This window comes from Artemia sp. Qi Xiang Cuo, chromosome 4 (assembly GCF_049724085.1).
Source record: "Artemia sp. Qi Xiang Cuo chromosome 4, ASM4972408v1, whole genome shotgun sequence".
NCBI lineage: Eukaryota > Metazoa > Arthropoda > Branchiopoda > Anostraca > Artemiidae > Artemia > Artemia sp. Qi Xiang Cuo.
Window position 1 is genome coordinate 77,850,673 of NC_142797.1, and position 23,920 is coordinate 77,874,592.

The 23,920-nt window shown below is 34.3% G+C and overlaps 1 protein-coding gene across 2 annotated transcripts in view; it reads right to left on the reverse strand.

Moving 5' to 3' along the window:
• The window catches only part of LOC148953458 (uncharacterized), a 216,483-nt gene that overhangs the window by 157,530 nt on the left and 35,033 nt on the right, over positions 1–23,920 (reverse strand). Inside the window, exon 1 of one of the 2 annotated variants that reach the window (XM_089087688.1) lies at positions 10,933–12,288. The exons of the other annotated variant lie outside the window; for it this stretch is intronic. Within the exon in view, the coding sequence (XP_088943814.1) occupies positions 10,933–11,908 (976 nt within the window). The 5' untranslated portion in view covers positions 11,909–12,288. Of the gene's footprint in view, positions 1–10,932; positions 12,289–23,920 lie in introns of those variants that run through there. 2 annotated transcript variants of the gene reach the window in all.

Consider the following 23,920-nt stretch of genomic DNA (forward strand, 5'->3'; position numbering starts at 1 on the left):
AACGCTACAAGACTGAAAAAAATTACCTGACGTTCAAATAGCAGGACAATATCCCCGAAAAGGCAAGTGATCTTAATGAAAATCACAGCATCAGATTCAATATATTACCAAGCCCTACTTTGAAGGTTTTAAGCTCCTATCTAAAAAATATGGAATTTTGTAAATTTTTTTTTTGCAAAATTCAAAATGAAGATTATGGATCCGTGTTTATTTGTTTTTTTTAACATATGCTTGTTTTTCCCAGGGGTGATCATACCAAGCTGATGGTCCTTGAAGATTGGGAGAGGGTTCATTGGGACGGAAAGTCGTAAAGTTGATTTCCTCTTTATTCTCAGAAATATTTTTGGTCTATACCTTTTTCACTGGTGCTGGCGTAAGCGCCCCTCCCATTGCGACAATATTTTTGTATGTAGCATAAAATACTGTATTCACATGCCTACCAACACAGAGATGGAAAAGGTGAGGCGGAATGTTATGAGACTCCCCAGGATGTTTTGGGGGGTGGGGGTGGGGTGTAAAAGTGCTGCTAAGAGCTTTTTTCACTGATTAAAAGAACAAGACACCTTTAAGGCACTTCAGACGGGAAAATCTTCTGATGTGCCGCTAGTGGACGCATTCTTGATTACATAGGGTGAACTGGTATCAACTACTATGATTGTTGGTGCCAGTTGAGTCCATGGGAAGTAATTACTCCTGCTTCTTAGTCTCGACCTCTTCCACTTCTTCTTCCACTCAGCTTCTATCTCTGTACACTTTCATTATAGCTAATAAGGAAATCCTTCTATATTTGCCACTAATGTAATTTTTTCAAATTATTTTCATAAGCTTTTATCCCTGTTAGAATAACACAACCCCTCAAAACACGATTCTGCCTATATGTTGGAATATAGATAGAATATTCCAGAATTCCTGTTTTTCTTCCTTATTCATATTAGTCATACTTTCCCTTTGGCTGCTCAATGTTACATGTAGAAGAATTTCTGGATGGTCATTGCCCATTGGGGAATTTGCCGGGTGCAACCTTTGGGGAGAGGGAGTTTCTGGAAGGTAATACACCTAGAACTACTTCATACAGGATAAATGAAACTAATTTTTAGAGACAAAAAATAAAGAAATAAACTGAGATGTCCCTTAAATTGTGTTTAAGAGCATTCAGCTTTCGATTATCTTTCAGATCATTGAAATTTTTACATAAAACCACCCGGAGCTATGATCTTTCCTAAATTTTATTTCTGAAATGAATCACTCTGGGGCTTGGGCCTACATCAAATAGTTCGAGGTAACGAAATGAGTAAGGAAGGAGTGACCCGGCTCAATATTAACCGAAACTCTAAAAAACAGTATTTTGATACCAATAGATATATCAAAAGAAACGGAGTTTCATGCTGATTTCTAATACGTAAGTTTCAGTAAGTTTAATCTTACCTATCAACAGTCACGAGCCTGCAAAAATTTGCCTGATTTTTGAAAAAAAAAGAGAAACACCCCCTAAAAGTCATAGAATCTTAATGAAAATTACACCATGAGATTCAGTGTAACAGAGAACCCTAGTGCAAAAGTTTCAAGCACCTATCTGAAAACAATGTGGAATTTTATATTTTCTGCCAGAAGAAAGATCACGGATGCGTGTTTCTTTGTATTTTTTTCTTCACATGGGTGATCGTATTGACTTAGTGGTCCTAGAATATCGTGAGAGGGCTCATTCGAACACAAATTAAAAGTTCGAGTGCCCTTTTCAACTGACAAAAAAACTGGATGGCAACTAGACCCCTCCCACGCCCCTTTTTTCTAAAAATCATCCAATCCAAATTTTGAAATAGCCATTTTGTTCAGCATAGTTGAAAAGCCGATTAACTATGCCTTTGGGAATATTATGACCCTCCCACAGCCCCTGGGGGAAGGTCTTTAAGTTGCAAAACTTGCCTATTGCTTACGTATAGTACTTGTTATTGGGAGGTACGCATACATTTTTTTGTGGGGGGGGGGTCTGCTGGTGAATTTTCCACAGGGATAATTTGCCATGGGGAGGGAAGTTTCCAGGGGGTAGTTTTTCAGGAGAAATTTTACACTGGAGGAATTTGCGAGAATTCCTATACGAAATTCTTCTTATCCCGACTCAGTTTTACAAGTGGAGATGTTAAGGGTAATTGTTCGGGTTAAATTTTCACTAGGATTATATTGTTTAGAGAATAAATCATTGGGGAAGAGGGTTTTCCCGTGGAAGAGTAGCCAGATTTTCTGGCATTATTTAAAAAATGATCAGAAATTAAACAAAAAAGATAAGTTTTTTTCAACTGAAGGTAAGGAGCATCATTGCAACTTAAAAGGAACGGAAATTATTAAGTCTATGAGGGGGGTTGCTCTTCCTCAAAACCTCGATCTTTAGGCTAAAGTTTGAATTCTGTCTTTAATTCTTTTAAGAACGACTCCTGAAACACTATGTTCGTTTAATTAGAACGATAACAAGCTTTCTTTCGAAGTGCTAAAAAATTTTGCGTAAAGACCGAGGTGTTGTGGAGGAGTAAACCCCCTCATATAATCGTAATAATTTCTGTTCAATTTAAGCTTTAATTTTGCTCCTTACTTTCAGTTGAAAAAACCTTTCTTTTTTAATCCGTTAAAAACTATCAATAGGACTAAGGACATCCTGCCCTAGGTGACTAAGATCTATTTAAAGATGAACTGTCGTATTTCTTTAGTTAACACTGCTAATCTTTCAAGATTCTTTCTACATTTCAGCTAAATTGAAGATTTGCTCCACCTTGAACTATCTCTCAAACAACACGCAATTCTCAGGCTCAGGGATTTCTTTGAATTTATGTTGGCAAAAGACAAAGAGGGGATGGAATATTTTTGGCAAGACTGATAGATGGCTGATGTTCGCCTGACAACCGTAAATATTAATCACTTCTAAGAAAAACTTTACATGTTTTAATAGTGTTTGCAGAGTCTAAGCTTCTGCTCGTGACGCATCACTCAATATGTTGTTTCCGGCCCTTTTTTTGATTTTGGTTCTTAAGCGTTAAATATATATTAAAATAGCAGTACCAATCATTTCAAAATGACCGTTAAAAATAAAAAAAGTCCAAGTTCTCCTCAACGCCTTGCTCTTTACGCTGAAGTTTGGCTCTATCACACAACTATATGTAAAAAAAATATAGCTCCTTACTTTCAGTTAAAAAAACTGTTTTTTTTTATTTAATGTTGATGCTTGATTTAACTAACTTGATTCATTGAATTTTTCCTGAAATTAATGATTATTTATGTATAATTACACATCAGCTATTAAGAAGGAGGCAAGTGGTTCACTGTGTAGGGGGGGGGCTGAGGCTGATGTCTAAGAGGGTGCATTTCAATGCCCATTTTGTCTAACTCTCCATGAGCCTTCAGTAAAAAATAGAAAGGGTTATTGTGGATAGGAATTAATCTATCATCTCCCTTCATTTAGAATAAGCATGAATAAAGGTGCTGCGAGGTGATAACCCCCTTTTTATTGAGGAGATTTTTTTCAATTATTTATTTTAAAACTTCATTTAACTACACTGATTTGCATCCTATTTAAACAAATTACACACAGTGATATGTTGCTGCGCATGAGCTATTATGAAGGAGGGAAGGTGGGTCATTTTGTAGATGGGTGAAGTGGTTTAGATGCCTCAAGTGCGCATTGTAATGCCCAAATATTTTAACTATTGAGCCTTCAAATAGATATAGAAAAAGTTTTAGGGGAAGCGAGGGGTAAAATTTATAACGATTTCCATTTGATTCCAAAGAATATTTTTTGTCAATGCCTTTATTTCTGGAGCTCAGGGGTGGGGTGGGGGGGGTCTAACAGTACCCTTCTCGTTGTAGTCTTTTTCTACATAGTATAACTATTACATTCATATGCCTAAAGGCACAAAGATGGAAAAGATGGGGGGGGGGGCATTATGGGCCTAACCAGGAATTTTTTTTTTGGGGGGGGGGGTATCAACAAGTGCTACCAAGAGTCTTGTTTTCAGTGATGTTAAATGGTAATAATATTTTCCTTTTCCTATTTATATATAATGTTTCCATGTATTTAAACATTTCAAAAAAATTAAACATAGGTTTCGATGTATTCATCATATCGTATGAACACAACGTATTTAAACATCATAGAACCCTTTTATAGAGGCTGTGAGAGCTTCAGCCGTGTAGAAGATGAAAAGTCAGCAAAATCCCCATCAATATGAACAGTACCATCCCTTCCCGTCCACCCGAAATTCTGCAATAAAAGTATCATTAAGAGCTTCAAGAAAACTACCGTCAATCAAAGATTTTGACGAAATATTCAAATTTAGTCCAAAATTATAACTATAGTTGAGTATTTCAGTTCTTATGTAGAAAAACTTAAAAATTGGGACGCTACCAATCAATATCCAACTAGTAATCAATATATCAATATACAATTTAAACTCAAGAAATCCGAGTCTTGTGGGGCCGGTAGCCCACATCATATTTTGTATTCATATTTTGTAGTTAGACCTAGGCATGATTTGAAAAACCACCAGAAAATAATTATTAAAAAATCTGTTTTTTTTTTCATCTGAATATAAGGAGATTCATCAAAACTGAAAATGAACAGAAATTATTTGCATATGAAATGGGATGTTCTCTCCTCAACCCCTCGCTTTTTATGTTTAACTTTTTGTCCGTATTAGGCTAACTCTGAATATATTACGAAAACCGAACGGAAATCAAATAAAAATATAGAGCCTGTTTCAAATGAAAGTAAAGAGTGAAATCATAACTGAAAATGAACAGAAATTTCTATTAAATGAGGGCTTTCCTCCTCCTCCTCAACCCCTCCTTTTCCACGCTAAAGCTTGAATTTATGTCCAAATCCCTTAAGAACGTCAGCTCAAACCCACAGGCCGTTTAGTTGGAATATGAAGTCGTTTTTTACGCACTATAGAGACTTCAGCGTAAAAAGCGACGGATTGAGGAGGGGAAAGTCCCTCCTCCACATGTTTTCTGTTCTGTTCTGTTCTGTTCTGTTGAGGAGGGGACAGTTCCTCCTCCACATGTTTTATGTTCTGTTCTGTTCTGTTGAGGAGGGGACAGTTCCTTCCTCCACATGTTTTCTGTTCTGTTCTGTTCTTTTGAGGAGGGGACAGTCCCTCCTCCACATGTTTTCTGTTCTGTTCTGTTCTTTTGAGGAGGGGACAGTCCCTCCTCCACATGTTTTCTGTTCTGTTCTGTTCTGTTGAGGAGGGGATAGTCCCTCCTCCACATGTTTTCTGTTCTGTTCTGTTCTGTTGAGGAGGGGACAGCCCCCCTCCACATGTTTTCTGTTCTGTTCTGTTTTGTTGAGGAGGGGACAGTCCCTCCCGCACATGTTATCTGTTCTGTTCTGTTGAGGAGGGGACAGTCCCTCCTCCACATTTTTTCTGTTCTGTTCTGTTCTGTTGAGGAGGGGACAGTCCCTCCTCCACATGTTTTCTGTTCTGTTTTCTGGACTGTTTTCTGTTCGTTTAAGTTCATTTAAATTTGTATAAGTTAAATCCCGTCGAAAATCTTAAATTTTTTACTTAATCTTTAAACACATGGTCATCTTTTGAAAAGTTGCTTATATTGGGCGTTATGTCATATTTGATGGACTCCGTTGCTCGAATTAACTAAAAAAAACAAGTTTTTTTTTTAACTGAAAGTAAGGAGTGACATTAAAACTTAAAACGAACAGAAATTATTCCGTATATGAAAGGGGCTGTCCGCTCCTCAACGCTTCGCTAGGTATGCTAAAGTTTTTTATTGTTTTGAAAAATAAAGCTTTGAGCCAGAGTCAAAATTTGGTGTAAATAGCAAGGAGTTGAGGAGCGAACCGTTCTGTCCATACAAGGACTACTTTATAGTTAAGTTAAATTTTAATGTCGTTCCTTACTTTCAGTTAAAAAAAACTAATTTTTTAAGTTAATTTCTGAACGTTTTTGAATTAATGCAGCTTTGATTTTGGCTCACCGTACATGATTAATTAAAGCGAAATTCGTATATTAATTTTCCTTTTTTTTGGCTAATTGGCATTCTCCAAATTTTGTTCTGACGTAACTTACGAATTAACTACGTAACGAATTTCTATATTCGTATGTTTTTATTACGTATATTAGGGAGTTCGCTCCTAGTCAATACTCGCTCTTACGCTAAAGTTCGAATTCTGTTCAAATCACAAACCCCTGAATCACAAAGGCCGGTTAATTAGAATAGATAGCTCTTTTGAAAGTAAAAAAGAAAACTTTAGCGTAAAGGGCGAGGTATTGACTAGGAGGCGAACCCCCTCATATACGGAATAATTTCTGTTCGTTTTAAGTTTTAATGTTGCTTCTTACTTTCAGTTGAAAAGAACTTGTTTTTTATTTAATTTCTGATCATTTTTTAAATAATGCTGTGAAATTCTGATCTCCATAGAACTGTCCCTTCACCCAAGGTAATATTCTACATGGAAAGATCTTCCCCCGTAACCCCTATTCTGACCCCGACCCCCCACTAGAAAAAAAACTCTCGAAAGCACCTATATACGTCCCAAAACCCAATACTATATGTAAACAATGGGCGAAGTTTATAATTTGCAGCCCTTTCCTCGGGAATTGTGGGGGTTTTAGTCGTCCTCAAAGACATATTAATGAGATTTTCGACTATGGTGAACAGAACGGCTATCTCGAAATTTTGGTTGGGTGACTTCGGGAAAAAATGAGCGTAGGAGGGGGCCAAGTTGCCCTTCAATTTTTTTGTTCACTGAAAAAGAGTACTAGAGCTTTTAATCTTTATTCAAATCGAGCCTCTTATGAAATTATAGGGCCGTGGTATCAATATCATCACCCCTGGGAAAATAAAAAAAAAAAAAAAAAAAAACAAATAAACACGCATCAATGATCTTTCTTCATGCAAAAAATACAAAATTCCACATTTTTGATGATACGAGCTTGAAATCTTTATAGTATGGTTCTCTGATACGTTGAATCTGAAGGTGTGATTTTCATTTAAGTTGTATGAGTTTTAGTGGTTATTTCCCCCTTTTTTTGAAAATAAGGCAAATTTTCTTACGCACGTGACTTTTGATGAGTAAGACTAAACTTGATGAAACTTATATATTTGAAATCGGCATAAAAATTTAATTCTTCTGATGTATCTATTGGTATCAAAATTCCGTTTTTTAGAATTTCGATTACTATTGAGCCGGGTCGCTCCTTACTTACAGTTCGTTACCACGAACTGTTTGATTCCCTGTGGTTCGTTTTTCCCTTGTTCCAGTCACCAAAGCTAGGTTTGGCCGTCGCTGAACGTTTTTCCTATGTCCGATATGTTTTTAAAAGGTTTCTATCAGATCGTTCCCCTTTTTGGGGGCCTCCCACCAAAACATAAAAATCCCACCAAAACATAAAATAAGAACAAGAATGTTCTTGTATCTGTAACTGTTTTGGGTGACTTAGAGCTTATTGAGTCCCATCACAAAATCAGAAAAATTCCTATTTTAAATGCGTTAAAACATTAAGTTGTATCTTGGAATGGCATTCCCCTTTCATGGTAGACCAAAATGTTAATAGAAAAAAAACATTAAATGCACAATTGTTTTAACATGGCATAGTTTTACTTTTAAAATATTATTAGAGAGGGGCTTCAACTCTCCAATTTTTATTTAGGTCTAGGAATACCTATTAAAAGTTAGCTTTCAAATTATTTATTTTTACTTTAGGATTAAATTACAGCTGAATTACACACACACAAAAAAAGCCAGAATAGATGAAAGACACTAACTTAGCTTGCCTTCTGACCTGATTTTTATTAAAAGTGCAATCAGATGACCTTAATTTAAGCTGAGAAAAATTGTTTTTTGAATCTTTTAGTATTAAGTTATTGTAAATTGGGTTTATAGAAATATCTCCAATATCCCTTTCTAATTTATATTGTTTTTTCTTGTTCATCACACGTTATGTATAGCCAATGTTACCTTAGAATGTACTAACTATATCTAAACTGAATCAAAATTCTAAGATTCAACTTTAAGCAAATTAAGGTTTATTAATGAATTGTAATATAGGTACTAAAACTATCAATAAAAGACAACTGAAAAAGGTTACTTATAGACAGCATCATTTAATACTCAGCTGCTTGTCTTGTCTCAAAATCTGTAAATATGATCAAACAGAAAACGGGATTTTGATACCAATAGATACATCAAAAGAATCCGATTTTAATGCTGATTTCAAAGGGCTAGTGCCTTTTTTATTAGTTGAAAGTGATTGGAGGGCAAATAGCCCCACCCCCCAAACGCCCATCATTTCCCCAAACACTTCCAATCAAAATTTTGAGATACCCATTTTGTTCAGCGTAGTTTATTTCCTGATAGAAAATATGTTTTTGAGGAGGACATTCCCCCACAACCCTTACGGCAAGGGTTTTAAGTTATGTCCTGGGGGCATATAAGGTTTTTATAGAAGGCGTTTTCGTAGAAACTTCAAAAAAGGCTCATTCGATTGGAAATTTTAAGGGCTAGTGCCCTTTTTAATATTCGAAAGTGATTGGAGGGCAACTATCCCCCCCCCCCCCGCCGATCATTCCTCCAAACACATCCAATCAAAATTTTGAGATAGGCATTTTGTTCAGCGTAGTTGATTTTCAGATAAAAAATATGTTTTTGAGGAGGGCACTCCCTCACAACCCTCAAGGCAAACTACGCTGAACAAAATGGCTATACCAAAATTTTGATTGGATGTGTTTGGAGGAATGATGGGCTTGGGGGGAGGCTAGTTGCCCTCCATCACTTTCGACTATTAAAAAGTGCACTAGCCCTTTGAATTTCCAATCGCATGAGCCTTTTTTGAAGCTTCTACGACAACGCCTTCTATAAAAACCTTATATGCACCCAGGGCATAAATTAAAACCCTTGTCCCGATGGTTGTGGGGGAGGGTCCTCCACAAAAAGATATTTCCTATCTGGAAATCAACTACGCTGAACAAAATGGCTATCCCAAAATTTTGATTGGATTTGTTTGGGGGAACGATGGGCGTGGGGGGGTTAGTTACCCTCCAATCACTTTCAACTATTAAAAAGGGCACTAGTCCTTTGAATTTCCAATCAAATGAGCCTTTTTTGAAGTTTCGAAGACAACGTCTTCTATAAAACCGTATATGCCCTCAGGGCATAACTCAAAACCCTTGCCCCGTGGGTTGTCGGGGAGTGTCCTCCTCAAAAAGATATTTTCTATCTGGAAATCAACTACGCTGAAAAAAATGGCTATCTCAAAATTTTGATTGGACATATTTGGGGGAATGATGGGCTTGGGGGGGGATAGTTGCCCTCCAATCACTTTCGACTATTAAAAAGGGCACTAGCCACTCCAATTTCCAATCGAATGAGCCCTTTTCGAAGTTTCTACGACGACTCCTTCGATACGAAGTACCCGGGTATGGAGAAAAAAAAACAATAAAAAAACAACACATTGTGCCCACATCGTTCTTTACTTAGGCAGCGCTAGCGCGCTGCCTATGATTTCTGGTCGTTTTGTGTTTGAATTTTTACAGGTATTTGTATCTCCTGATCTTAAGTTTAAAATGGCCTTTACTTTTCTTCGAAAAACTTATTTTTCGGAAAGTTGTTTTTTAATTAATACGTAAACAATTGGCAAAATTTATAATTTAAAGAACAATCCCAAGGGAAAGGGGGTGTATGTTATCTCCAAAGGCATAATTTTTCGGGCTTTTCAATCATGTTAAACAAAATGGCTGTCTCAAAATTTTGATTGGACAATTTTGGGAAAAAGGGACGTGGGAGTGGGGTTAGTTGCTCTCCAATCTTTTTGGTCACTTAAAAAAGGCTCTAGAACTTTTATTTCCGTTTAAATAAGGCCTCTCTTGATTTTTAAGGGTCATTGGTTCGATACAGTCACCCCTGGGGAAAAGAAAAGAAAAGAACAAAGACAAATAAACAGCATCCGTGATCTTTCTTCTGCCAGAAAAAAGACCTTCTTGAACTTCTAAAGGTCAAGTTTCTCCTTGACCTTTAGAAGGGGTTCCCCATTTTTTGAAATCAGGCAAATTTTCTCAGACTCGTACCCTTTTATGGGTAACACTTACCTTAATTAATCTTATATATTTGAAATCAGCATAATAAGCTGATTGTTTTGATTAATTTATTGATATCAACAAATTGTTTTTTAAAGTTTCGGCTACTATTGAACCGTTTCGCTCCTTACTTACAGCTCGTTACAACGAACTGTTTGATACTCACGGCTGCCCTAAATGAAGGAGAGTTATAATCCCTTCAAACATGACTCTCAAGACAAAAAATAACTTTTGTTCAGTAATGTTTCGAGAAAAAAAGCTGATTTAACGTATTTACTTTTCTAAACAAAATGTAATATTTTAAGTTATGAAGGAAAAAATTGTCTACAATAAGAGAGATGTTTTTCCCTGAAACACCCTTATTATAAAAGTAGTCTAAATACATCCTAGGAAACATGGTGGTTTGTAAACAATTTCTACTCCCATTTTCCTTCCAAATTTCCATTCAGAAATTTAGAATATGAATTTTTTTCAATAATCTCAAAAACCATCCTCTCCAAAAATTAGTCTGAAAGCACTTCCTGTAAAACTGTGCTTTTAAAAAAATAGTTTACTGAAATTTTCGGAGAAAAATATTATAAAAATAGTAGAATTTAGGATATGAAAATCCTGTTCATGATTGCCATAACCCTCCTCTTGCTTTTTTAAATATTTAACTAATTAGCCTATTTAGGTGTAAAACTATAGAAACAGCAAAATTAAGAAACTTAGCACATAAATATCCGTTTTAAGAGCGTCATAATCTCTCTACTTGTTACAATATTCTGACTACCCCTTTTGTAAAATTGTGATTGTTTTTACCATTTTTTACCGGCACTTTCTTTTTTTTTTTTAATATCTTATCAATAATTTTACCTGAAACTTTCTGGTTTGCATCTTTCAAAAGGACTTCGGTTTGATTAAGCTTCATCTGTAAATCTATGATTGTCGATTCTTTATTTATCATCTCCATTAGATATTCCTTTTTCAGATTCTCTACAGAAGCTGAAATTTCAGGGGTTGTACACTTCTTAAGGGGTATTTTGACTGTGTTGATAGAAAGAAATTCAGTTGAAGACGTAGTCTGACTTTTTGTAGTTCCCTGTCTATCAGAGAGGGATCTAACGGATCCTTGATTATTTTTTAAAGTCAATGAATCCTCCCTGGCATTCAAAGATATATCTTCTGATTTTTTTGCATCTTCTTCCTCTTTGAAGTCATCTCCTGGTTTCTCATATTGAAATTTATTCGATGCTTTTAAGTCATTGGTGAAACTCTGACTTGTCGAAATTTCTATATCAGGCTCAAACAATATTATTCCGGACGGGCTCATCTGTGAAACATCAGAATTACTACCTGATGGCTGATGAATTAAGTCACAGCCTATTTTTTTAGGCCTAATGTCTATCTCGTCACTGCTTTTAGGATTATTACTAGCCTTTTGGTCAGACACTAAGCCTTGAGCTTGCTTTGATTCTTCCGATTTAGAGTTGTCAGTGACAGAGCTTTCAGACAAGTCATCAAATGAAAATTCTCTGTTTTTGGCTTCTTTTCTGCCACGTAATAATGGAGAACCTAAAACTTTGTTTTTGAATCGTTGTCCTGGACTTTCAGGAGACTTTGGTGGTTTACTTTTAAACCCTTCTGAGCTTTTAGATTTATGTTTCATTTTAGGACTTTCCAATACCTTTTTCTTTTCAACGTCTTCTGGTGATTTTGATATATTAACAGTAAGCTTTTTATTTCTTGTCAACGAATCTCTTTTTGAGTTTGACTGTTTTTCATCATCAGTTGTATCATCTCTTTTGATCCTTACTTTGTCATCCTTAGTCTTTTTGAAGAATCCAAACATTTTTGTTTTGTTATTTAAGATTATCAAATAAATTTGAAGAATTATCAAAAATTCTGAATGAATAGAATTTTTTCAAATTTGAAAAGACTATATAGAAAACGAAAATTGATATCCAGTTCTTACTCCAGTAGCAAGGCGCACAGGATAATGTCCTTTCTCAGAATTAAAAAGAAATTCAAGAACTTGATAACTTCCTAGAAGCTATGGAATTTCGAAAGTCGAGCATGAAATATCAATAAGTTGAGATAACACTAATCACTTGTAGAGAACTGTTTCAGAGTTGTAACAACAAAAATAGCCACAGCTACGAACGAAAACAAATTTAATCAGTTCATGGTAACAATTTAGTTCATAAGATAAGTTGCCTTTGTCTAACAAGTTACATGGCAAGCAAGAAACGGGGAAAGAAAGACTGAATCGTTTTCTATCTTTTGCCAGTAACTTTGGACAGGGAACAAAATTAGCCAACGCCGAGAATCGCAGAACCTAGAAAAAGCTTCTCTCCTGTTGACGTAAAGGCACTAATGAGGTGCTTGAGAAAAAGTTAGCCAGTTAATGAGAAATACTGACATCTTAAAGGTTTTATCAAAAACCCATAAAACTTAAGATAAAAATTTATAAATCTTATTAAGGCAGCAAGATAAATTCTTTTAATAATTAAGGCTGAAGACGCCGGGATTTCACTTGGATTTGTAACTGGTAAAGTTTAAAACCATATCCTTCAAATGAAAGTAATGAGTCCTGCAAAGTTAAAAATTTAGAAAAACGCAAAATATCTTGCATATTAGAAGAACTACTACCCCTCAACTCCCTACTCTTTATAATGGAGTTCAATCAGTTTTTACTAGCAATACCATTAGAGTCCAATAAACACACTCGGATGACCTGATATACACACTCAATTTGAGGCTCCGAGGATTTACACTGTAGCTTCACGAGTACTTTACTCAGAGTGTTTTTCTTTCAGTATATATTAAATTTTTAAAAAAACAAGTTTTTTTTAACTGAAAGTCAAGAGCAACATTAAAACTCAAAATTTTACTTTTCTTTTGCTAAATGGCTTTCTCTAAATTTGGTTCTGGCGTAATTTACAAATTAACTTACGTAACGAATTTCTATATTCGTATATTTTATTACGTATATTATGGGGTTCGCCCCCTAGTAATACTTCGCTCTTTACGTTAAATTCAAATCGTGTTCCAATTCTTTAAGAATGACTCCTTAATCACAAAGGCCGTTAATTATAATAAATATCTCTAATGAAAGTAAAAAAAAATTTGTTCCCTTGTGAATCAGACGAAATTGGGAAAAAAGGAGCGTGGGAGGGGGCCAAGTTACCCTCCAGCATTTTTGGTCTCTGAAAAGGGCACTATGACTTTTAATTTCCGTTCGAATGAGCTCTCTCTTGATGTTGTAGGACCACGGGGTTTGTACGATTACCGCTTAAAAAAAAATAATAAACACGCATCCGTTATCTCTTCTGGCAAAAAATACAAAGTTGCACATTTTTGCAGATATGAGCTTGAAACCAATGTAATATGGTTTTCTGATACGCTGAATCTCACGGTGTGATTTTCATTAAAATTCTTTCATTTGTAGGGGAGCCTTTGATGAGTAATAATAAACTTAATAAAATTTATATATTTAGAATCAGCAATATAAACCCATTCTTTTGGTACATTTATTGACATGAAAATTCCGTTTTTTCAAGTTTCGATTACTATTGAGCCGTATCGCTTTTTTAATGGTTTTTTTATTACGTATATGTTTTTAAGTATGTGAGAGGGTTCTCCCCTTAGTCAATACCACGCTCTTTACGCTAAAGTTAAAATTTTGTTTAAATCACAAACCCCTGAATCACAAAGGCCGTTTAATTAGAATAGATAGCTCTTTTAAAATCACAAAAAAAAAACTGTAGCGTAAATAGCGAGTTATTAACTTGGGGGCGAACCCCCTCATATACGTAATAATTTCTGTTCGTTTTAAGTTCTAATGTTGCTTCTTACTTTAAGTTGAAAAAACTTGTTTTTTTTAATTTAATTTCTGATCGTTTTTTAAATAATGCTGGGAAATCCAGTGCCCCTTCATAGAAATGCCCCTTACCCCTAGGAAACATCCTCCACGGAGAGACTCTCCCGAGTAACCGCCTCCTCCAGCCCCCCCCCACCAGAAAAAAATACTTCCTGAAAATGTCTGTATAGTTCCCAATAACCAATACTATATGTAAACAATGGGCAAAGTTCATAACTTGCAGCCCTTCCCCTGGGAACTGTGGGGGATTAAGTCATCATAAAAGACATATTTATTAGATTTTCAAATATGCTGAACAAAATGGCTATCTCAAAATTTTGATCAGGTGACTTCGGGAAAAAAATGAGCATGGGAGGGGGCCTAGTTGTCCTCCATTTTTTATGGTCACTTAGAAAGGGCACTAGAACTTTTAATTTCCGTTCCAATGAGCCCTTCTACGATATTCTAGGACCACTGGGTCAATACGATTACCCCTAGAAAAAAAAAACAAAAACAAATAAACACGCATCTGTGATCTTTCTTCTGGCAAAAAAAGCGAAAATTCCACGTTTTTGTAGATAGGAGCTTGAAACCTCTACAGTAGGGTTCTCTGATACGCTGAATATAATGGTGTGATTTTCATTAAGCTTCTATAACTTTTAGGGGGTCTTTCCCCCTTTTTTCGAAAATCAGCCAAATTTTCTCAGACACGTAACATTTGATGAGTAAGATTAAACTTGACGAAACTTATATATTTGAAATCAAAATTAAAATCTGATTCTTTTGATGTATCTATTGGTATCAAAATTCCGTTTTTTAGAGTTTCGGATTCCGTATATGAAAGGGGCTGTCCCCTCCTCAACGCCTCGCTCTTTACGCTAAAGTTTGACTTTCCCATAACTTTATTTTTTTAAACAATAAAAAACTTTAGCGCAAAGAGCGAGGTGTTGAGGAGGGGACAGCCCCTTTCATATACGAAATAATTTCTGTTCGTTTTAAGTTTTAATTTCGCTCCTTATTTTCAGTTTAAAAAACTTGTTTTTTTTATTTAATTTCTGATCGTTTTTTAGTTAATGCAGGTTTTATTTTGGCTCACCGTCATTGAATGAGTAAAACGAAATTTGCATAATAATTTTACTTTTCTTTTGCTAAATGGCTCTCTCTAAATTTGGTTCTGGCGTAATTTACAAATTAACTTGCGTAACGAATTTCTATATTCGTATATTTTTATTACGTATATTATGGGGTTCACCCCCTAGTCAATGCCTCGGCACTAGAACTCTTAATTTCCGTTCCAATGAGCCCTACTACGATATTCTAGGACCACTGGGTCAATACGATTACCCCTGGGAAAGAGAAAGAAAAAAAATAAATAAAGAAACACGCATCCGTGATCTTTCTACTGGCAAAAAAAGGAAAAATTCTATATTTTCTGTAGATAGGAGCTTGAAACCTCTACAATAGGGTTTTCTGATACGCTGAATATGATGGTGTGATTTTCATTGAGGTTTTATAATTTTTAGGGGGTCTTTTCTCCCTTTTTTCGAAAATCAGCCAAATTTTCTCAGGCGCGTAAATTTTGATGAGTAAGATTAAACTTGATGAAACTTATATATTTGAAATCAGAATTAAAATTTGATTCTTTTGATCTATCTATTGGTATCAAAATTCCGGTTTTTAGAGTTTCGGTTACCATTGAGGTTACAGAGTTTCGGTGCCCCTGTGTTTCAGTACCTGTTCTTAAGAAATTTGGACTAACCGTCAACCTTATCGTAATTAGCAAGATATTGAGGATGCGGCAACCCTTCATAAACGGAATAATTTCTGTTTGTTTTGAGTTTTAATGTTGCTATTTATTTTCAGTTAAAAAAACTTGTTTTTTTAATTTAGTTTCTGATCGTTTTTCAAATAATGTCGGTAAATCTGGCTTATCCTCCACGAATTATAGGCTACCCCTTCCCCGTGGAGAAACTCCTCCGTGGAAATTTCGTTCCACGTAAAGTGACCCCCCCCCCCACTGCGTCAAATTCCCTCCAGACAGTTCCATTTTCGCTGAAAATCCCCCTCCCTGGAAAATTTCCTTTGGACAATTCAGTCTGAAAAATCTGATTAGCATACTTTCATTTGTAAAAGACTTTAATTTCTAATCGGCTTTTCCATCACTCCGGAAATGCCCCCTTTCGTGGAGATTTTTTCCCAGAAATCAAAAGGCGCAGAAAACCACCCCCGGATAGGTCCCCGAAACATCTCCACTTGCAAAGTTGAGTTAGAAAAGAGAATGTAAGGCTATCAAAAAGAATTTTGCAAAGGAATTCTGTCAAATCCCCAGTGTAAAATTTCCCCTGGAAAATTCACCCCCTGGAACTACCTCAAGGAAGATTTTCTCTATGAAAATCTGATCCAAACGAAAAATATCCCCCCCCCCCAAAAAAAAGGTCTGTATTGTTTTCAATAACAAATACTATAGGTAAACATTTTGCAAATTTCATAACTTATAGGCCTCTCTCCACGGACTGTGGGGAGTCATTTTACGCATAAAGAACAAAGTTACTTTAGCTTTCATCTATACTGAACAAAATGGCTATCTCGAAATTTTGATCAGATGGTTTAGGGGGAAAAAGGGCGTGGAAAGGGAGCCAGTTAGCCTCCAGTCTTTTAGGTCACTTAAAAAGGGCACTAGAACTATAAATTTTCTTTCGAATTTACTTTCTCCCGATTTTTTAGGACCATTATTTCGATACGATCACCCTGGAAAAAAACAAACAAACACGCATTCGTGATCTGTTTTGTGATTCCGCATTTTTGTATATAGGAGCTTAAAACTTGCACAGTAGGGTTCTCTGGTGCCCTGAACCTGATGGTCTGATTTTTATTAAGGTGCCTTTTATCTAGGGGTTTTTCTCCTATCTCTAAAATCGGGCAAATTTTCTCAGGCTCGTAAATTTTGATGAGTAAAACAAAACTTGATGAATCTTATACATTTAGAATCAAACAGTTCATGGTAACGAACTGTAAGTAAGAGTAGAGTTGTACCTTATACTTTGGGGCCTTTACGTTCCTTCCTGTGCTATTTGGAGCCTTTACGTTCCTTGGCACCTTTCCAAGGCAGATTACCAGACTTGTCATTGCTATTGATTTCAATTGCACATGGAAACAGTTTGACGTGTTTGGGGAGATTACGTTCCTTGGCAAATTTCAGAGTATGTACTTGTGGATACCTTTCCAAGCAACGTGATTAAACACGCTTTTACAATCGGAATTGTTTGATTAACATTTGCAAAAGGGGAAAAGGAATTCGCAAATTGGATTCTATGGACGATATTAATTAATGTTTGAATAATAGGAGTGTGATTGATTCTAATTAGTGATTTGATAATTTTTTAACAAGAAATCTCTGAATAAAATATTTTTGGAGGGATGGTAGAGAGTTTTGCTTGCCTTTCATCGGTACCTTTCCAAGCGAGTGGGGATTCCCCTCCGGTTCCTAAACATTGCAAAAAAGATAGCAGTATGAGCGGGGATTCCCCACACAAGTTTGTTTCAACTCCAAGTTTTTCAACCAGACTGTTTTTTTTAGCCAACATCCGTTTTTTAGGAGCCAATCAGAGACATCGGAGCTTGGAAGATGGAGAAAAAAAAGGGTTAAAGTGATTAGCAGTTAAGGTAACCCTGAAGAGCATGTTAATTCATACCTTATTTATTATAAATTTGGAACAATATCAATCTATGAAAATGGTTAACGATGATAAAATGGCCTTATGAATTGACCTAGTTTTACTTCTTTGATGTGTTCTGTATAATACACAAATGGCGTTTGAACAGTGTTGTCAATTTAAAATAGAGTTTAACATTATAGTATACTAAAAAGTTGATACTAAGAGAGATGTAGATGGCAAGAAAAAAATTTTAATAAAGAAATTCAGAACAAACCATAGAAATCCTTGCAAATCAAGTAGTGAGGTATACATGAGTACGAACCATCAAGGATCATAAGCACCAATTACCCTAACCAGCAGAGACATCACCCCCCAAAGGTCCCCTATCCCCAAACTCGAAGGGTGCCCCCTCCCCTCCAACTTTTTGGCCCCCTCCCCCCATTTTTTTTTTTTTTGGGAATTGACGTTTTTTCTGATAACAAGTATCATTAATCACGATAATAGCTTTCAAATGTTAAACTTAAGTCCATTTTTGGATAGAAAAATGAAACTATTTCCGTAAAATCTGAGATAATAAGGGTTTTGACCGAAAACTCTAGATTTTTGCAATAAAATAATGAATTACAATTCTCTGCTTCAAATGTTAAACTCAACTTCATTTATAGATCAAAAAACAAAATTATTTCCGTAAAATCTGAGCTAATTAGGGTTTTTGAACTTAGACTGTATTTTGTTGTAAGAAAATAGTGGAAAATACAATTCTTTAGTTCAAATGTGAAACTTAAGTCCAATTTTTGGATCGAAAAACTAAATCATTACTCTAAAATCTGAGCTAATAAGAGTTTTTGACCATATACTGTATTTTTTTGTAAGGAAATTCTTGAGATTACCATTCTCGGTTTCATTCATGAAACCTAGGTCCTTCTTAGATCAAAAAATAAAAAAAATTCTTGAAAATCTGAGTTAATAAGGGTTTTTGACCGTAAACTCTAGTTTTTTGTAAAATAATTATGGAAAATACAATTCTCTGATTCAAATGTGAATCTTAAGTTCATTTTTGGATCGAAAAATTAAATTATTTCTGTAAAATCTAAGTTAATAAGGGTCTTTGACCGTAAACTCTAGTTTTTTGTAAGAAAATTATGGAAAATACAATTCTCTGCTTCAAATGTGAAACTTAAGTCCATTTATGGATCAAAAATAAAACTATTTCTGTAAAATCTGTGCTAATTAGAGTTTTTGACCGTAAACTATAGTTTTTTGTAAGAAAATTATGGAAAATACAATTCCCTGATTCAAATGTAAATATTACGTCCATTTTTGGATCGAAAAAATAAATTATTTCTTTAAAATCTTAGCTAATAAGGGTTTTTGACCGTAAACTCTAGTTTTTTGTAGGAAAATTATGGAAAATACAATTCATTGCTTCAAATGTGAAACTTAAGTCCATTTTTGGATCGAAAAATATAACTAATTCTGTAATATCTGAGCTAACAAAGGTTTTCGACCATTAACTATTGTTTTTGGTAAGAAAATTACAAAAAATACGATTTCTGCTTCAAATGTGAAACTTGGGTCCATTTATGGATCGAAAAATAAACTATTTCTATAAAATCTGAGTTAATAAGAGTTTTTGACCGTAAACTATAGTTTTTTGTAAACAAATTATGGAAAATACAATTCTCTGATTCAAATGTGAATCTTAAGTCCATTTTTGGATCGAAAAAATAAATTATTTCTTTAAAATCTGAGCTAATAAGGGTTTTTGACCGTAAACTCTAGTTTTTTGTAAGAAAATTACGGAAAATACTATTCTCTGCTTCAAATGTGAAACTTGAGTCCATTTATGGATCGAAAAATAAAACTATTTCTGTAAAATCTTTGTTAATATTGATTTTTGACCGTAAACTATAGTTTTTTTTAAGAAAATGATGGAAAATACAAGTCTCAGATTCAAATGTGAGTCTCAAGTCTATTTTTTGATTAAAAAAATAAATTATTTCCCTAAAATCTGAGCAAATAAGGGTTTTTGACCGTAAACTCTAGTTTTTTTGTAACAAAATTATGGAAAATACAATTTTTCTGATTCAAATGTGAACCTTAAGTACCTTTTTGGATCGAAAAAATAAACCATTTCTGTAAAATCTGAGCTAATAAGGGTTTTTGACCGTAAAATCTAGTTTTTTGTAAGAAAATTATGGAACATACAATTCTCTGCTTCAAATGTGAAACGTAAGTCCCTTTTTGGATCGAAAAATAAAACTATTTCTGTCAAATCTGATTTAATAAGGGTTTTTGACCGTAAACTCTAGTTTAATGCAAGAAAATTATGGAAAAAACAATTCTCTGGTTCAAATGTGAAACATAAGTCCATTTATGGATCGCAAAATAAAACTATTTCCGTAAAATCTGAGCTAATAAGTGTTTTTGACCATAAACTCTAGTTTCCTGTAAGAAAATTATGGAAAATACCATTCTCTCGTTCAAATGTGAAACTTAGGTCCATTCTCTGGATCAAATGTGAAACTTTTGTCCATTTATGGATCGAAAATAAAACTATTTCCGTAAAATCTAAGCTAATAAGGGTTTTTGACCGTAAACTCTAGTTTTTTGTAAATAAATTATGGAAAATACAATTCTCTAGTTCAAATGTGAAACTTAAGTCCCTTTTTTAGATCGAAAAATAAACTATTTCTGTAGAATCTGAGCTAATAAGGGTTTTTGACCATAAACTCCAGTTTCCTGTAAGAAAATTATGGAAAATACAATTCCTTCGTTCAAATGTGAAACTTAGGTCCATTCTCTGGTTCAAATGTGAAACTTAAGTCCAGTTTTGGATATTCATAATAATGAGGACTGATGGTTCTAATTCAATTTTTTTTCATAAAAACAAACTATTTTTTTTAACTTCGAAATTATTCAACTTTATTTATTTTTTTTCATAAAAACAAACTATTTTGTTTTTAAACTTCGAAATTATTCATCTTTATTTATTTTTTTTCATAAAGACAAACTATTTTTTTTTTAACTTCGAAGTTTTTCAACTTTATTTATTTATTTTCGACCAGAGGAATTTTTTAGATTTTTCATTGTTCGGAGATACAACAATGGTACACTTTTTTAATAGCATGGAAAAGAACGAGTATTGAATGCCTCGTTGTTTAACTTAAGAGGTGAAATAAAGACCAGAGGATATTTTTGAGATTTTTCATTCGTCAGAGAGGGTTTTATGGCTCCTTCCCACAATGAATTCAGATGGTTTTAGGAGTCATCCTCCTATCTATAACTCCATTCAACCTTGAGCGAAGGTATAAAAGTTTGATGATGTATTTCTCTTCTTAACAGCTACATTAATACCTTCCAAGATGATAGGACTGTATGACACAGAATTTATTGGTTTGAAGAAATCACCTTGTGGTGTTATATTTGAATGTGTATTTTTATTATTGTCAATGGAACTCGAAGAAATTGACTGTTACCATTTGATAGTGAACTGTAATATGTTTGAGTATGATAAAAGCTTGTGGAGTACTACATTACATCATATAAACAGACTGGGATTCTACGATAGAGTGATTACACCACTTAATAATAGCGGTCAGGAACTGAGGAATGTCCATGACGAAGTCGGTAAAATTTGTAGCTTTTTCGGCGTTGAAGCACTCTACGTAAAGGGTAATGTACCTACAGATAAAGTTTTAATTCAAAAGTGTGACCCTAGGATTCCACTTTTCAATTTAGAAGAATTTAAGTGTCCTAAATTTGAAGGGGTTTATCACCGTCCTGAAGAAGAGGTCAGGTTCTTCGCGAACTGGATACCTAAGGACATACCTGATCGTGATAAATGCATAAGACATGGTAAAAACTAATCTATATCATGGGACCATCGTTTCTGGGTGTTTAAGAGTGAACGTGTGTATGACCACGTGTCATAATATAATTTTGTATTAATATTCTACATAGCATTATTTCATTAAAAATATATTATGCATTACATTGTTATGTGTTCATTATTTTTAGATTAAGCTAGCATATCAAAAGTTTAGCACACAAACAGAGACGAAACAAACATAGAGACGACACACGCACAGAAACGACACACACAAAGAGACGACACACACACACACACAACAAGCACAGAGACAACACTCACACAGAGACAACACACACACACACACACACAGAGAGACAACACACACAAAGCGACGACACACGCACAGAGACGACACACACACACACACACTACTGGTGGTCATTCAAAAGCGTTTTTTGTGTGTGTGTGTAAGTTCTTGTGTGTGTGTAAGTTGTTTTTTTTGTGTGTGTAAGTTTTTTTTTGTGTGTGTGAGTTTTGTGTGTGTGTAAGTTTTTTTTGCGTGAGTAAGTTTTTTTGTGTGTGTGTAAGATTTTGTGTGTGTTTGTAAGTTTGTGTGTGTGTGTAAATTTTTGTATGGGTGTAAGTTTTTGTCTGCGTGTAAATTTTTTTGTGTGTGTGTAAGTTTTTATGTGTATGTAATTTTTTGTGTGTGTAAGTTTCTGTATGTGTGGAAGTTTTTATGTGTTTGTGTAAGTTTTTTTGTGTGTGTTAGTTTTTGTGTGTGTGTGTAATTTTTTTTTTTGTGTGTAAGTTTTTGTGTGTGTGTGTGTGTAAGTTTTTGTGTGTTTGTAAGTTTTTATGTGTGTGTAAGTTTTTGTCTGTGTGTAAGTTTTTTGTGTGTGTGTGTAAGTTTTTGTGTGTGTGTAAGTTTTTTGTGTGTGTGTGCGTAAGTTTTTGTGTAAGTTTTTGTTTGTGTGTATGTTTTTGTGTGTGTGTAAGTTTTTGTGTGTGTGTAAGTTTTTGTGTGTGTGTGTAAATTTTTGTGTGTGTGTAAGTTCTTGTTCGTTTGGGTATGTTTTTGTGTGTGTGTATGTTTTTGTGTGTGTATGATTTTTTAAGTTTGTGTGTGTGTAAGTGTATGTGTGTGTGTGTAAGTTTTTTTTGTGTGTGTAAGTTTTTTTTGTGTATGTGTATGTTTTTTGTGTGTGTGTAAGTTATTGTGTGTGTGTGTAAGTTTTTGTGTGTGTGTGTGTAAGTTTTTTTTGTGTGTGTGTAAGTTTTTGTATGTGTGTAAGTTTTTGTTTGTGTTTTATGTTTTTGTTTTTGTGTAAGTTTTTGTGTGTGTGTGTAATTTTTTGTGTATGTGTTAGTTTTTTGTGTGTGTAAGTTTTTCTTTGTGTGTGTAAGTTTTCTGTGTGTGTGTGTGTGTGTGTGTAAGTTTGTTTGTGTGTGTGTGTGTAAGTTTTTGTGTGTGTGTATGTTTTTGTATGTGTGTGAGTTTTTTTTTGTGTGTGTGAGTTTTTGTGTGTGTGTAAGTTTTTGTGTGTGTGTAAATTTTTGTGTGTGTGTGTGTAAGTTTTTGTGTGTGTGTGTGTATGTTTTTTGTGTGTGTGTGTAAGTTTTTGTGTGTGTGTAAGTTTCTGTGTGTGTGTAAGTTTGTGTATGTGTGTAAGAATTTGTGTGTGTGTAAGTTTTTTGTGTGTGTGTAAGTTTTGTGTGTGTGTAAGTTTGTGTGTGAGTGTGTGTGTGTGTGTGTAAGTTTTTGTGTGCCCATTTTGAAATTGGAAAATATTAAATGTGTATTTCTTATGTTTTAAGTGTTTTTCATGACATTCTAAGAGTTATGAGAAAAAAAGTTGAAAAAAAGTTAAAAAAAAGCAAACTCTTTCTTGTATTCACCTCTTGTATACACAATACAGAAATTTAATTCAGGAAATTATGAAAAAAAAAATTTAGACGGGGTTACGTGCGCGCACGTAACCCCGTCTAATTTTTTTTTCATAATTTCCTGAATTAAATTTCTGTATTGTGTATCCAAGAGCTGAATTCAAGAGGAGTTTGCTTTTTTTTAACTTTTTTTTTAACTTTTGTTTTCAACTTTTTTTTTACATCTCTTAGAATGTCATGAAATATACTTAAAACAAAAATGAAATTCACATTTAATATTTTCCAATTTCAAAATGGGCACACACACAAAAACTTACACACACACACACACACACACACACACAAAATTACACACACACAAAACTACACACACACACACACAAAACAACTTACACAAACAAAAAAAATTAAAAAAACAAAAAAAATTACACAACAAAAACTAAATTGCACAAACAAAAACATACACACAAAAAGAAAATTACATACACACACAAACTTAAACACACAAAAAAACTAAGACACACACAAAAACTTACACACACACACACAAAAATAGACAAAAAAAAAAAAAATTACACACATAAACTTAAACACACAAAAACTGACAAACACACACACAAACTTACACATACACAAAAAAACTTA